Source organism: Mixophyes fleayi, chromosome 9, assembly GCF_038048845.1.
Source record: "Mixophyes fleayi isolate aMixFle1 chromosome 9, aMixFle1.hap1, whole genome shotgun sequence".
Taxonomy (NCBI): Eukaryota; Metazoa; Chordata; class Amphibia; order Anura; family Limnodynastidae; genus Mixophyes; species Mixophyes fleayi.
In genome coordinates this window covers 91,265,180-91,278,188 of record NC_134410.1, presented here as the reverse complement: position 1 = coordinate 91,278,188, position 13,009 = coordinate 91,265,180, and the positions used below count along the sequence as shown (strand labels likewise).

Here is a 13,009-nt window from a genome sequence, read left to right as displayed (position 1 = left end):
AGTCTCCATGAATTATTATTGTGTTTTGCAGTCCACTTCCCTTTTAAATTGATTAGTACAGGTTTTTGTTTAGTATTACAGTGCAAAGAGCTGCACTGTAGATTACATTCAGTCTGGCTTTCGTTCTCAACACTCCACAGAGACTGCGTTGACCAAGGTTGTCAATGATCTGATCACTGCTAAAACTGAACGTCATTACTCTCCTAATTCTCCTGGATCTCTCGGCTGCATTTGACCAATCTCTCCTCATACAAACGCTGCAATCCCTAGGTCTTCAAGACACTGTTCTATCCTGGTTCTCATCCTACCTCTCATCGCTCTTTCACTGTTAATTTCTCTGGAGCCACCTCTGCTCCACTTCCCCTATCAGTTGGAGTACCACAAGGCTCAGTGCTAGGTCCTCTGCTGTTGTTGATCTATAATGCTTCTCTTGGAAATCTAATAAGTTCCTTTGGCTTTCAGTATCATCTCTATGCGGCTGATACCCAAATCTATCTATCCTCTCCTGATCTCTCGACATCTGTGTTGTCCCGTGTAACTGACTGTCTTTCTGCCATATCATCTTGGATGTCCTCTCGCCAACTCAAACTTAATCTTTCTAAAACAGAGTTAATAATATTCCCACCCACCAACAAGAGCATACCTGACATTTCTATCTCTGTTGATAACATGACCATAAATCCCACCCCACAAGCTCGCTGCCTAGGTGTAATCCTTGATTCACACCTATCCTTTGTTCCCCACATTGACTCTATATCTAAATCATGCTACATACATCTAAAGAACATTTCCAGAATTCGCACATATCTCGCGCAAGACACTGCTAAAACCTTAATTCATGCACTTATCATCTCCCGCATTGACTATTGCAATTCCCTCCTTACTGGTCTTCCCAAAAACAGACTCAAATCCCTACAATATATTTTGCACGCTGCGCCAACACTGATTTTCCTTGCAAATCGTTATTCCTCTGTTGAATCACTCTGTATGTCTCTACACTGGCTGCCTGTCTTCTACCGAATCCAATATAAAATACTTTTACTAACCTACAAGGCCATCAACAAAACTGCACCAACATACATCTCCTCTCTTGTCTCAAAATATCTCCCAACTCGGCAACTCCGTTCTACAAAAGATCTGCGTCTCTCATCCACCCTCATTACATCCTCCCATTCCCGGTTACAGGACTTTTTTCGGGCTGCACCCACTCTATGGAATACTCTCCCTCGCACAAAAAGACTCTCCTCTGGTCTACAAACTTTCAAGCGTTCTCTGAAAACCTACCTATTCAGACAAGCTTATAATATTCCTCAACCACTCTCTTAACCTCACTACCTTTATTCTGTTACCGCCTGTTACACAATTTCACACAAGACAACTACCCCCTGACCAACATTGTTGTGTGACAGGATCATTTAGCTTATGAGTCACTTTTACCTTTGCAGTCTGGCTGGGCCAAGATGCAAAATGTAGACTTAACCTTGTGTCAATCTCCCATTGTCCCATAGATTGTAAGCTTGCGAGCAGGGCCTTCTCACCTCTTTGTCTGTTTTACCCAGTTTGTTTATTAGTTTATTATGTTTGTCCCCAATTGTAAAGCGCTACGGAATATGTTGGCGCTATATAAATTGATGATGATGATGATTTTATGTGGGGTGGGTGTCTTTCTGCTTTGAAAAATGGGATGTCCACTTTGGAATACCACAAGGCCCAACATAACTTTATCTGTCACTGTGTACAGCGGATGGTCGCCATGGGATTGTGCGCGTTGACAGAGTTCCTCTTGCTGCAAAGCTAGTCGATGTTCCGTGTGTACTAGAATGTTTGAAAACCATTGACAAGAAGACTTTCTACAAGACTGCTGACATCTGCCAGGTAACTGCATATCTATATGACATACTGGGCTTTCATTAGCAATTTCTATGCATCTGTAAAAAAATTAATACATTTTGACTAAATCATTTGTTAATGTGTTTTTTAGATGCTGGTTTGCACCCTGGATGGTGACCTTTATCCTCCCCTTGAGGAGCCAACTGGAGCAAGTGATCCAAAGACAAACAAGAAGAAAGACAGGGACAGAGAAAAGAAATTTATTTGGAATCATGGCAGTGAGTCTGTCCTTTTATGCAGGATTATTGTAATAAGAGGGATGTGAGGGAGGTGTTGCTATTCACTGTACAATGTTTCAGGTGCTAGGCAACTTATAGAAATTCTTACTGTTTATCTTTAATACTCATGTTTTTATAGTAACTCTACCTCTGAAGAATGTGCGTAAAAGACGCTTCAGAAAAACTGCTAAAAAAAAGGTGCATTTTCTACATTTATTTGTACATTGAAGCATACATGATATTTCTTTGTTATATAGAGTAAATATAATAATTCTTTAAACAGTTTAACTACATCTGACAACTTCCCTCTAGTATATAGAGTCACCAGATGTGGAGAAGGAGGTGAAGCGTCTTCTGAGCACTGATGCTGAGGCAGTAAGTGTGCGTATCCTTTCAGTGAATGTTTTTGCTATCACAAGTGTCTAACCAGAGGCTGCTGCAGTGATCAGTATTTTATTCAAGTTGATGACAGCGAAGATGAAGGTAATATAAAGTTGAATGAAAGGAACTTTCCAGATTTTGTTCCCCTAATGTCCTTTGCTAAATGTTTCAAGAACAACAACAGAAACACCAGGTCTAAGTATATTATTCCAGGAAATTAATACTTTTAAAAAGGTGCATACATACTATATATAAAACAGATGTGCACTTATTGAAATTTAGTCACTGTGACCGGATCACTGATAAATAACTTATTTGTGGCTGGATCATGTAGAAATAATTTATTGTAGAAATGTATTTCAATCAGAGGTTCAGGCACCAATGTATAATTTGAAATGCACCTATCGTGTTACATTGGGATTTGTTTTGTATGCAAGTGTTATTGTTTGGGTTTGTATCTTTGCTAGAGGAAGTCTGTTTGCTGATAGCAGGAAATGTTAAGTAAGTCTTTATGTGAAGTGATAAAAATCTGTTTAGCCTATATACCCAGCAGAGGGCCGCTATCTGGCGTTACTGGATCTCAGATAATGCAAGCATCAAGTTTTAACACATAACAGAGACGTGTAAATATTGTTAGCTTTGCATTGCATGTAAATCCATGTTTTTTGCTAAACAAATTGCATCCTAATTCTAAAAATAACCTGTGAGGCTGTGTTCAAATCGATATAAAATGCCCTGTCTTGTATTGAAAATTGTTCTTATTGCTTCATCTGACCTGCTCCTGGTACCTCCAACCAGTGTTGGCAAATAAACATCACTTGCTTCAAAAACCTGCTTAAAAAAACTTCTCTATCCCTGTGACCTACAGATTAGACTCAAATTCTAATCTGTTCCCGGCTGTTTCTTAGGTTTGGACCCAGCTTTTCCTGTACCACCGCTCTGCCCGCTACCCAGCAGCTGTGGTCAGTGTGATTGGCCATGGGGGGGATCCATCCACAGCAACCCCGATCCATAGGAAGAGGTCAGAGATACCAGCCCAGGTACACCAGTAACAGGGTACATTCGCAGCATCAGTTACCCAGAAGAAAACCGGTACTGGATGCTGGTAAGGAGTTCATTGGTGGCAGCATTTGTAAGCCCCTCCTACTGCGGCAAGAGCGCGCATTTGGGATAACTAAAGGGAGCGGTGGCAAAATAAGCCCAACCGGTTCCCAGCAACAGCAGACAGGGTGGCATAGGCCGTCCATCCTGTCAGTCACTATTTATTTTCATCCTCTTCTGCAGTCCCACCAAAGTGAAATCCTCACATATACTGCAAGCCAGACATGTAAACACCCTGCTTATAGCAGTCAGGGGCTGGCAAAAACTAACTTTGCAAAGGTGAACACTAGCAGCGCACTCAAGCAGTATCTATATCCTAAAGTGTAAAAGTGGCAAAGAGAGGAGATTATTTTGTAGTAGACATGGCCCTCCCCATAACACTACACATACCCAATCACAACACATATCTGGACTCAAAACACGCCTTCAATCACATACACTTAATTCCATCTCACATTAGCTATATCTTAGCCTCCATCTCTGACCTGCTTCTCTATGACAACAGTCCTCCCTTGGCACTCTGTTCCCCTGCTCTAGCTCTCTGATCAGCATTCCTTGCAGCACAATTCTCTCTGTCCAGTTCCTACATTCACCTTATCACTCACTTTCTTAAGCTACTTCACAGAGCACATCAACTCGCACGCTAATCACGTCTTACCATGTAATGCCTATTCTTAACCCTTATATAGTAGGCATAACTATATTTGTTCTTTAGTGCTCTGGAAAGCACGGGCAGTACCTAAACCTGCATTTTGTTTTGACTAATGCATATTTATTTGTACGCTTGCACAGCTGGCGAGTGTGAGTGTGTGTGTGTGTGTGTGTGTGTACTAGTTTTGAGACATTTATATATAGCTGTGAAATCACTGCCACAATTATGTTATGCTCAGTTGTATTGTTCAAAGACATGAGCATGTATAGATTGCAAGATTTTATGTTTAGATAATTACTGAAATGGTGAATATTCATATAACTATTACTCTTCCTATTATCTATGTTTGTTTAAAAACACTAGAAGTATGCTTGATTTGATACGTGTAGCAAAAAAAAAAATGTTTTTTATTTTTATTGCAGTACCATGTTAGCCAGAAAAATATATGTGATGTTAAATACTTTTGTGTCAAAAAAGATAAAAGTATTATAGGAGTGATACCTAATAATAATACGTTTGTCTTTTTTGACACAAAAGTATTTAACATTTGATACAAAATTGTTGTCAGGCTGCAGCAGGAGAGTTGGCCCCTATTCCCTACATTGTTAATGGCCAATGCAACAGTATTTGTCTTACATTATGATGTGGGGAATGCTGAATTCCTAAATAAAAAATATAAAAAAGTACTGGTCTGCAAGCAGGTACAACAGTATGCATATTGCAGTGCACAAAGCATGTTCATAAAATAGTGGTTAGTCATGCAAAATAGTGGGGGTGGTTTAACTGCAGGTGAGACTGGTATAATAATCAGAGATGGGTGGGCTCGGTTTCCTTGAAACCGAACCCACCCGAACTGCGGGGATCCAAGTACCGAGCCGAGTACTTGCGCCTATTCGGATTCCATAGCGAGGCAAAACGTCATCGCGACATTGTCGGATCTCGCGAGTTTTTGAATGAATAAATAGCTGCCTCCGGCAATCCAGCGTCATTTGAGAGAGGGACAGAGAAGTGTTAGGTCGCAGGAATTGAGCAGTATAGAGGAGGCATTTTTCCGAATTTACACTACAAAGTGTTTGGGGTGTCATATCCCCCCTTCTAAAAAAAACCTGTATTCGCTGACTGCTGAAATTGAAATATAGCAGCACAATATATTTCTGAATTTGCACTACAAAGTGTTTGGGGTCTCATTAAAATGGATTCACAGCAGTACACATATGAGCAGGAGCAGCAAGCAGCTACTGCCACCAGTCTTGATGGTAGTCTTCCCTGTACGTCATCTGGTAAAGCCTATGTAAAAGTACATAGTCTTTTGAAGTCAGGGACAAAAAACACCTTTTCTCTGACATCCTTGGGGAACACCGGGAACATTGGGGTATAGAGTAGGGACAGGCGAACTGGCACTTTAACTTTAGTTAACTAAGCCCTAGCTCCTCCCCCTCTATACCCCACCTCATGTTAGAGCCCAGTCTAGTTTAAGTGCCTGGCAAACGGGCTGTGTACTGAGCTGTATTGCAGCTGAAGTTCTTTTTTATTTTTTATGAATGAGTTAGCCTTACACGTTAAGCGGAGACTGGTGTCTCCGTGTGCTGACAGCCGGCGGTTCAGTGATCCGCGCAGCGGCTGTCATTCTCGGCTGGCGGCTGCTGTGTAATGCAGTCAGGGCATGCCTGACTGGAGCGGATGGTTGTTACTTCCCTCCCGAGCCGTCTGTGAGTAGCGGAGACTCGAGAGAGTATGGGGCAGCAGCTGACAGGGCACCGCTTGAGAAAGCGGCGGTGCGCTGTCTGCAGGGGGAAATCGGAGGTTCCGTGAAGGGATCTTAATTGTAACGCTCCCCTCTCCCAACGTTTTACTGCCCTCCTAGGTGCCGGGCACAGTCGTAGCAAGCTGTGTCCGTCCTTGTGCAGATAGCATGCTACCTGCATACACTGCGTCTGGAGGTTTGGCAGCAGGTAAGTGAACCCTCTCTCAGCATAGTGTTGAGAGAGGGAGGGGTAGAAAATCGCAGTGGTTCCCTGAGCTGGCTGTTTTTTTTACTTAAAGCAGTCATTTTTTAAAGCAGATGTTTTTATTTTTAGCTCAGAGAACAGGGTCAGGCTAGGGTCACTAACATAGTGAGCCCTGCTAGGCATTCGATTGGTGGAGGGGGTTGTCAGATTTGGACGATAGCCAATCCAGTGCTGGGCCCTGGGGGGAGTGGTTTTCCCTTATGCACTTCCTCCGTGGTGGTCTCTCACTCCTCGTGTGCAGACACCATTTTATAGCTCCAGCTTCTCCCCTTTTCTGTCCTGTGTCCTGTAAGGTAAAGGGTTGGGGGTGGTTGTTTCAAAGGTTTGTCTTTTACACTTGGGAGCTTTATTGGTTGTATTGCAGGCTCACTATCTGTGCAAGTTTGTGTGCTGCTTGTTATCTGTATTGTGTTTATTACACTGTGCTGTGTTTGTTTTGTCCCATCTGTTAACATGTCAGAGAGGGAAAAATCCATGTGCGGTAGGGCTCGTGTTACATCTATGCTGAGTTTCACCTGTACTGTCTGTCACACTAAGTACCGTCTGGGTAGTCAGGAGCACAGGCTCTGTGTGTAACTGTCGGCCCACGGAGAGCACACCGTGCAAAACCGCAGCTGCTTGTTCACATACAGAGGAACCTGCCTGGGCTCGGTCTCTCTTTAATGCGGTGGCTGAACTTGCTCAGATGGTACGGTCTCAGGCGGTTCCATCTTCAGATTCAGCTTCCTCTGTTGCGAATGACATGAGTTCTAGTTCGCAAACTCAGGGTTGACTGTTTCTGCCCCGATAGAGTCTGTAGAACCAACCTGGGTACAGGGTCTGGCATCCTATGTACAGGGTTTGGTTGCGGTTTCCTCCTCTTTAGACAGGATGATGAAATCGGCTGCACCGTCTTCTTCACGTAAGCGTAAGAGAGCGGCGGCACCTCTTCAGGAAATTGAATCAGATTCAGACTGTGGTTTCCAGGAAGAGGGTGGGTTACCGTTGGGTTCTGACATAGATGCTCCTTCGGTGGTGGAGGAGGTTCATGCTGATCGTCAGAGTGTGGAGGAATTAATTCAGGCTTTGCGTCAGGTACTTAATATTTCTGAGGAAGAAGTTCCTGAGGCTGCTGAGTCTTCTCTTTTTGTAAGGCGCAAGAAGAAAGCTTTTTCCTTCCCGGCCTTTTCCCAATTGGAAGATTTGTTGTCAGAACCTTGGGCTTCCCCAGACAGGAAGTTTCAGGTATCTCGGCGACTTCAGTCATGTTATCCCTTTCCCCCTGAAGTTCTCACTAAATGAGAGACTCTTCCACAGGTGGATGCGGCTGTGGCAAGGTTAGCCAAGGTAACTACTATTCCTCTGCCAAACCAGGCTACTCTTAAGGATGGTACAGACCAGAAGGTTGAGACCGTCCTTAAGTCCATTTTTGTGGCAGCAGGTGCTTCTTTGAGGCCTGCGTTGGCATCAGCGTGGGTTAACAAAGCGGTAGAACGTTGGTCAGACCAGCTGTCTGAAGGTTTGTTGGCAGGCAGGCCGTCCTCTGAACTGCTTCCATTAGTGGAGCAAATTCAGAGGACAACATATTATTTAGATGAAGCTGCTATGGATGTGGGACTGATTGGGGCACTTATTTCTGCCTCTGTAGTTTCAGCTCGTCGTACTCTCTGGCTTAAGCCTGGGAGGCTGATGTAGAGTCTAAAAAGGCTCTTGAGTCCATTCCTTTTTCTGGAGGTGTTTTGTTTGGATCGCAGCTTAACTCCATTATCGGTCAAGCAACAGGGGGTAAGAGCACTTTCCTCCCTGTCAGTGCTCCAATGCAGAGGATGTCCATATTTCAGGCCTTTCGTTCCGCAGGAAGATTTCGGGGACAATATCCCTCAGGACAATCTTCTAGAGTTCAGTCATCAGCTTCTAGAGGTGGCTTGCAGCGGGGGCATCAGGCCTGGTCTGCTCGATGTCCAGCAGCAAAGCCTGCAAACAAACAGTCCACATTTTGCTCCTCCGCTGTCGTCAGTGGTAGGAGCCCGTCACCTTTTGTTCAGAGATCGGTGGTTTCAGTCGACCACCGATGTCTGGATTCGGGGGGTAGTGAACCAGGGTTACAAGATCGAGCTGATCGGTCTTCCTCCAAGACGGTTCTTTTCCACAGGGCTTCCGGCTTCTCCAAGAAAACGATTGGTATTAAAAGAAGCGATTCACTCTCTTCTTTTGCCCGTGGTGATTATTACGATCCCTTATTCTCAAAAAGGTTTGGGGTTTTATTCCAACCTTTTTCTTGTGCCAAAACCAAACGGCAGTTTCAGACCAATTCTCAATCTGAAAGATTTGAACACACAGGTCAGAGTGCCCAGCTTCAAGATGGAGTCTTTACGCTCGGTCATTCTCGGCATGGAACAAGAAGAATTTATGGTGGCTATAGACCTCAAGGATGCATATCTCCATGTGCCTATTTAGAAGGGTCATCAGTCCCTTCTGAGATTTGCAGTTCAATCTGAGCCCCACGTATCTTTACCAAGATCATGGTGGTCATAGCTGCTTTGCTAAGGTCCAGGGGAATTACAATCATTCCTTACTTGGACGATCTTCTTTTAAAGGCAGATTCTTCAGAGAGGCTTCAGTCGCATATTCAAGTTGTAATCCAGACTCTGGAGTCTCACGGTTGGATTACCAGCTTCAAGAAATCCAAGTTGATCCCATCCCAGCGGATGGTGTTTCTGGGTGTTTTATTCGACACCCGGCTGCGACGGGTGTTCTTTCCTCAGAACAAAATTCTAGCCTGCAGAAGATGGTGAAATCCTTGTTGGTGGCAAGGAGACCTTCGGTTCATTTTGCCATGAGACTTCTAGGCAAGATAGTATCGTCGTTCCAGGCAATTCAGTTCTCTGTTTCATACACGGCAGTTCCAGTTGGAACTTCTGTCGCAATGGAAGAAATCCCATCGGAACCTGGCGAGTCAGGTTTTTCGCCTCTCTCCGCAGACGCGTCAGTCGCTGCTTTGGTGGTCACACAAGCAGAATCTCACTAGGGGACGCATATGCTAAATTTGGATTTGGACTCTGATAACAACGGATGCCAGCCTTCGAGGTTTGGAGGCTGTCTGTCTTCACGATCGGTTTCGGGGGCTTTGGACTCCAAGCTCCCTATAAATGTCTTAGAACTGCGAGCAGTGTTTCATGCTCTTATGAGTGCGCAACACTTGTTGGAGGGAAGGCCAGTGAAGATTCAATCAGACAATGTCACAGCAGTGGCATATCTCAACCATCAGGGCGGCACCAAGAGTCCCTTGGCCATGCGGGAGACTCGCAAGGTTTTTCAGTGGCCCGAGGCTCATGTTACAGCGCTCATGGCCATCTTTATTTCCGGAATAGAAAATTGGGAAGCAGATTTCCTAAGCAGGCAGCCTTTGCACCCGGGTCAATGGTCCCTCCATCCGGAGGTGTTTCAACAGTTAGTGGAACGATGGGGTCAGCCATATGTCGACATGATGGCATCTCGGTTGAACCACAAGGTTCCCCTATACTGCTCCCACACAAGAGATCCCAGGGCAGTCGTGGTAAACGCCATCTCTGTCACCTGGAGCTACCACTTAATATACCTTTTTCCTCCGGTAGCCATGCTTCCATGAGTATTGAAAAAGGTGAAGAGAGAGGGTGTTCCAGTTCTTCTAGTGGCGCCAGATTGGCCGCGCAGGGCCTGGTACACCGTTGTGCTCTTCATGGCAGGAGGTCGGTCGTGGCGGTTGTCGATACGCCCAGACCTGTTGACTCGGGGTCCCTTTCGGCATCTAGGTTTGCAACGTCTGGCTTTAACGGCATAGCTGTTGAAGCCATGATCCTAAGAGATAAGGGATTTTCCGACCGGGTGGTGCAGACCATGCTCCGTGCTCGAAAACCAGTTTCGGCAAAAATATATCATAGAGTCTGGAAGACATATATTGGCTCGTGTGAAAAGAAGGGATATCCTACGTCATCTTTTCGTCTGGCCAGGTTACTTAGGTTCTTGCAGGACGGCTTGGATGCAGGTTTGCGTCTTCGTTCTCTTAAGGGTCAGGTGTCGGTTCTTTCGATCTTCTTTCAAAGAAAACTTGCTGTCATACCTGATGTGCAAACTTTTATTCAAGGTATTCTCCATGTACAACCTTCATATGTTCCTCCGGTTCCGCCATGGGATTTAAATTTGGTGTTGAGGGCTTTGCAGCATCCACCGCTTGAACCCTTGAATACTGTGGATTTCGAATTTCTAACTTGGAAAACCGTTTTTCTTTTGGCCATTTCTACAGCACGCAGAGTTTCAGAACTTGCTGCCTTGTCTTGCAAGTCATCTCGGCTGGTTTTTCATAAGGATAGGGCAGTTCTACAAACCAAGCCCTCTTTCCTAAAGTTGTGTCTAGATTTCATCTGAATCAGGACTTTGTCATTCCTGCTCTGACTGATTCCTCGTCTTCGGATAACGATGAGTCTATTCGTTATCTCTATGTCGTCCGTGCCTTGGGTATTTATGTAAAAAGGTCACAGAAACTGCGCAAGACTGAGGATTTGTTGATTCTCTGCGATGCTCACAAAAGAGGTTTACCAGCTTCAAAAGTGACGATTGCTAGGTGGATTACGGCGGTTATTCGTCAAGCTTCTAGTGGGGCTGGGGAGCCTGTCCCAGATAATCTACGGGCTCATTCTACAAGGTCTGTGAGTGCTTCCTGGGTGGCCCGCAATGGTGCCTCCAGCGAACAACTGTGTAAAGCGGCCACGTGGTCGTCTGTACACACTTTCATTAAGTATTACAAATTTAATGTGTTTGCATCTAGGGATGCAAATCTTGGGAGAAAAGTGCTTCGTGCCGTTTCTTCTGAGAGTTCCCTCCCTTGAGCCAGCTTTGGGATGTCCCCAATGTTCCTGGTGTCCCCCAAGGATGTGAGAGAAAATGGGATTTTTATACTTGCGTAAAATCTGTTTCTCTTAATCCATTGGGGGACACCGGACGTCCACCGTTAACTCTCTCTGGTTTCTCCTTCTGTTTGACATGTTGTCTGGTTGTTAAGAGAATGTTGTTTTGTTAAGTTTATTCTCTTTTCTTGAGTTTCTCTCTATCTCCCTTTCTGTGGGCTTGGTTAAACATAGACTGGGCTCTAACAGGAGGGGTATAGAGGTTAAAGTGCCAGTTCGCCTGTCCCTACTCTATACCTCAATGTTCCCGGTGTCCCCAATGGATTAAGAGAAACGGATTTTACGTAAGTATAAAAATCCCATTTTACAGTGTTGAAGAGAAAAGAGCTGTAATACAGGAAAAGTTAACTGCCGATAAAAAGAAAATTGCCAACATGCCATTCTACACACGCAGTGACAAAGAAAGAATGAGGCCTTCGCCTTTCTCTATTGGTGCAAGTTCTAAAAATGTTACTGAGCCTTCTTCTTGTAAGGTCACTCGTGACCAAGCAAGACCAAGTAATTCGGATTCCAAAAGTGCACAACTATTGTTACGTGTGAAAGCCAAGCTGGAAGAAAACAGTATGGCATTAGAGGAAAATGTATGCTCCGAATCAGAAATGACACCAATCCCTGAGGAGAGTCCATCCACCAGTGGTATGTGTAATCGTGACCATTGTGATAGTGTACCCATAAAGAAGGGCCCTTTCAGCATTTCTGCTAATATGTGCCTGAACAGCCCGAGTGTAGCCGGTGATACACCAATTGAGGGTGCCACTTTGGAAGAGGATGAGGGGGATATTTGGGTAGCCGAAGAGGGCGCTAATGAGGATAAGGTTGTTTGTGTAAGTCCTGCACCAGTGGAAGTAGTTCTGGCACGTGACAAGAAGGCCATTGTCATGCCTGGGCATAAGACCAAAAAAGCCACTTCTTATGTGTGGAATTATTTCTACCCAAATCCTGACAACAGTTGTATAGCCATTTGTAGTGTATGTAAAGCCACAGTCAGTAGAGGGAGGGAACTTAACCATCTTGGAACCTCATCCATGTTACGCCATTTGACGAGAGTTCATGGCAAGGTGTTGGGAAAAGCTGAAAGTTATGGCAAAAAAATCACAAGAAGTCTATCATCAGCTGGGACCCTTCTCTCACCTAAATCCCGACGCCTGCAATCTACACCCACAACACCATCCTCATCAATATCCTCAGTAGCGATCGGAATTAGCCCTGCATCCAACTTGGTAAGGCTCGATGACTCCTAATTGATTCCTCTGAAGAATTCTTGAGCGTTAGTCCCGCTGCTGCTGTTGGGGGTGAATCTTCCTTCCATAAGCAGACCAAGAAGAAGAGCACTAGTACTCTACACCAATTAACTGTGAAACAATATTTTGCTAGAGGAAGCAAGTATGACAGCAGTCAATCAGTCGCAAAGCGGATCACAGACGCCATGGCGACTATGCTAGTGTTAGATCTGCGTCCAATATCCACTATAAACGCAGCTGGTTTTTCACAGTTAATTGATGTTTTGTGTCCCCCGTTACAAAATTCCACCGCAACACCATTTTTCATGAAAAGCTATTCCGCAACTGTACCAAAACGTTCGTAAAAATGTACTAATTGGGCTCAAAAATGCCATTCTACCCCCTGTACACTTAACTACAGATATGTGGACAAGTGAAAGTGGCCAAACCAAAGATTATATGACTGTGACAGCCCACTGGGTTGGTCATTCGCCTTCACAAGCAGGAACAGCAGCAGAATGTACACCACTACATAACATTTCTCACAGGCAGGCTACTCTTTGTATCACCGACATCACTAACAGGCATACAGCTGATAATTTGTTACGAAAACTAA

At 44.6% G+C, this 13,009-nt stretch overlaps 1 protein-coding gene across 2 annotated transcripts in view; it reads left to right on the top strand.

The window, feature by feature from the left end:
* The window catches only part of TAF7L (TATA-box binding protein associated factor 7 like), a 56,164-nt gene that overhangs the window by 29,222 nt on the left and 13,933 nt on the right, over positions 1-13,009 (top strand). For both annotated transcript variants that reach the window (XR_012678920.1, XM_075184677.1), the window contains exons 5-8: positions 1,742-1,875; positions 1,982-2,108; positions 2,248-2,306; positions 2,421-2,493. Coding sequence is in view for 1 of the 2 variants with exons in the window: in XM_075184677.1 (XP_075040778.1) it covers positions 1,742-1,875; positions 1,982-2,108; positions 2,248-2,306; positions 2,421-2,493 (393 nt within the window). In the remaining variant the exon portion in view is untranslated. The remainder of the gene's footprint in view (positions 1-1,741; positions 1,876-1,981; positions 2,109-2,247; positions 2,307-2,420; positions 2,494-13,009) is intronic.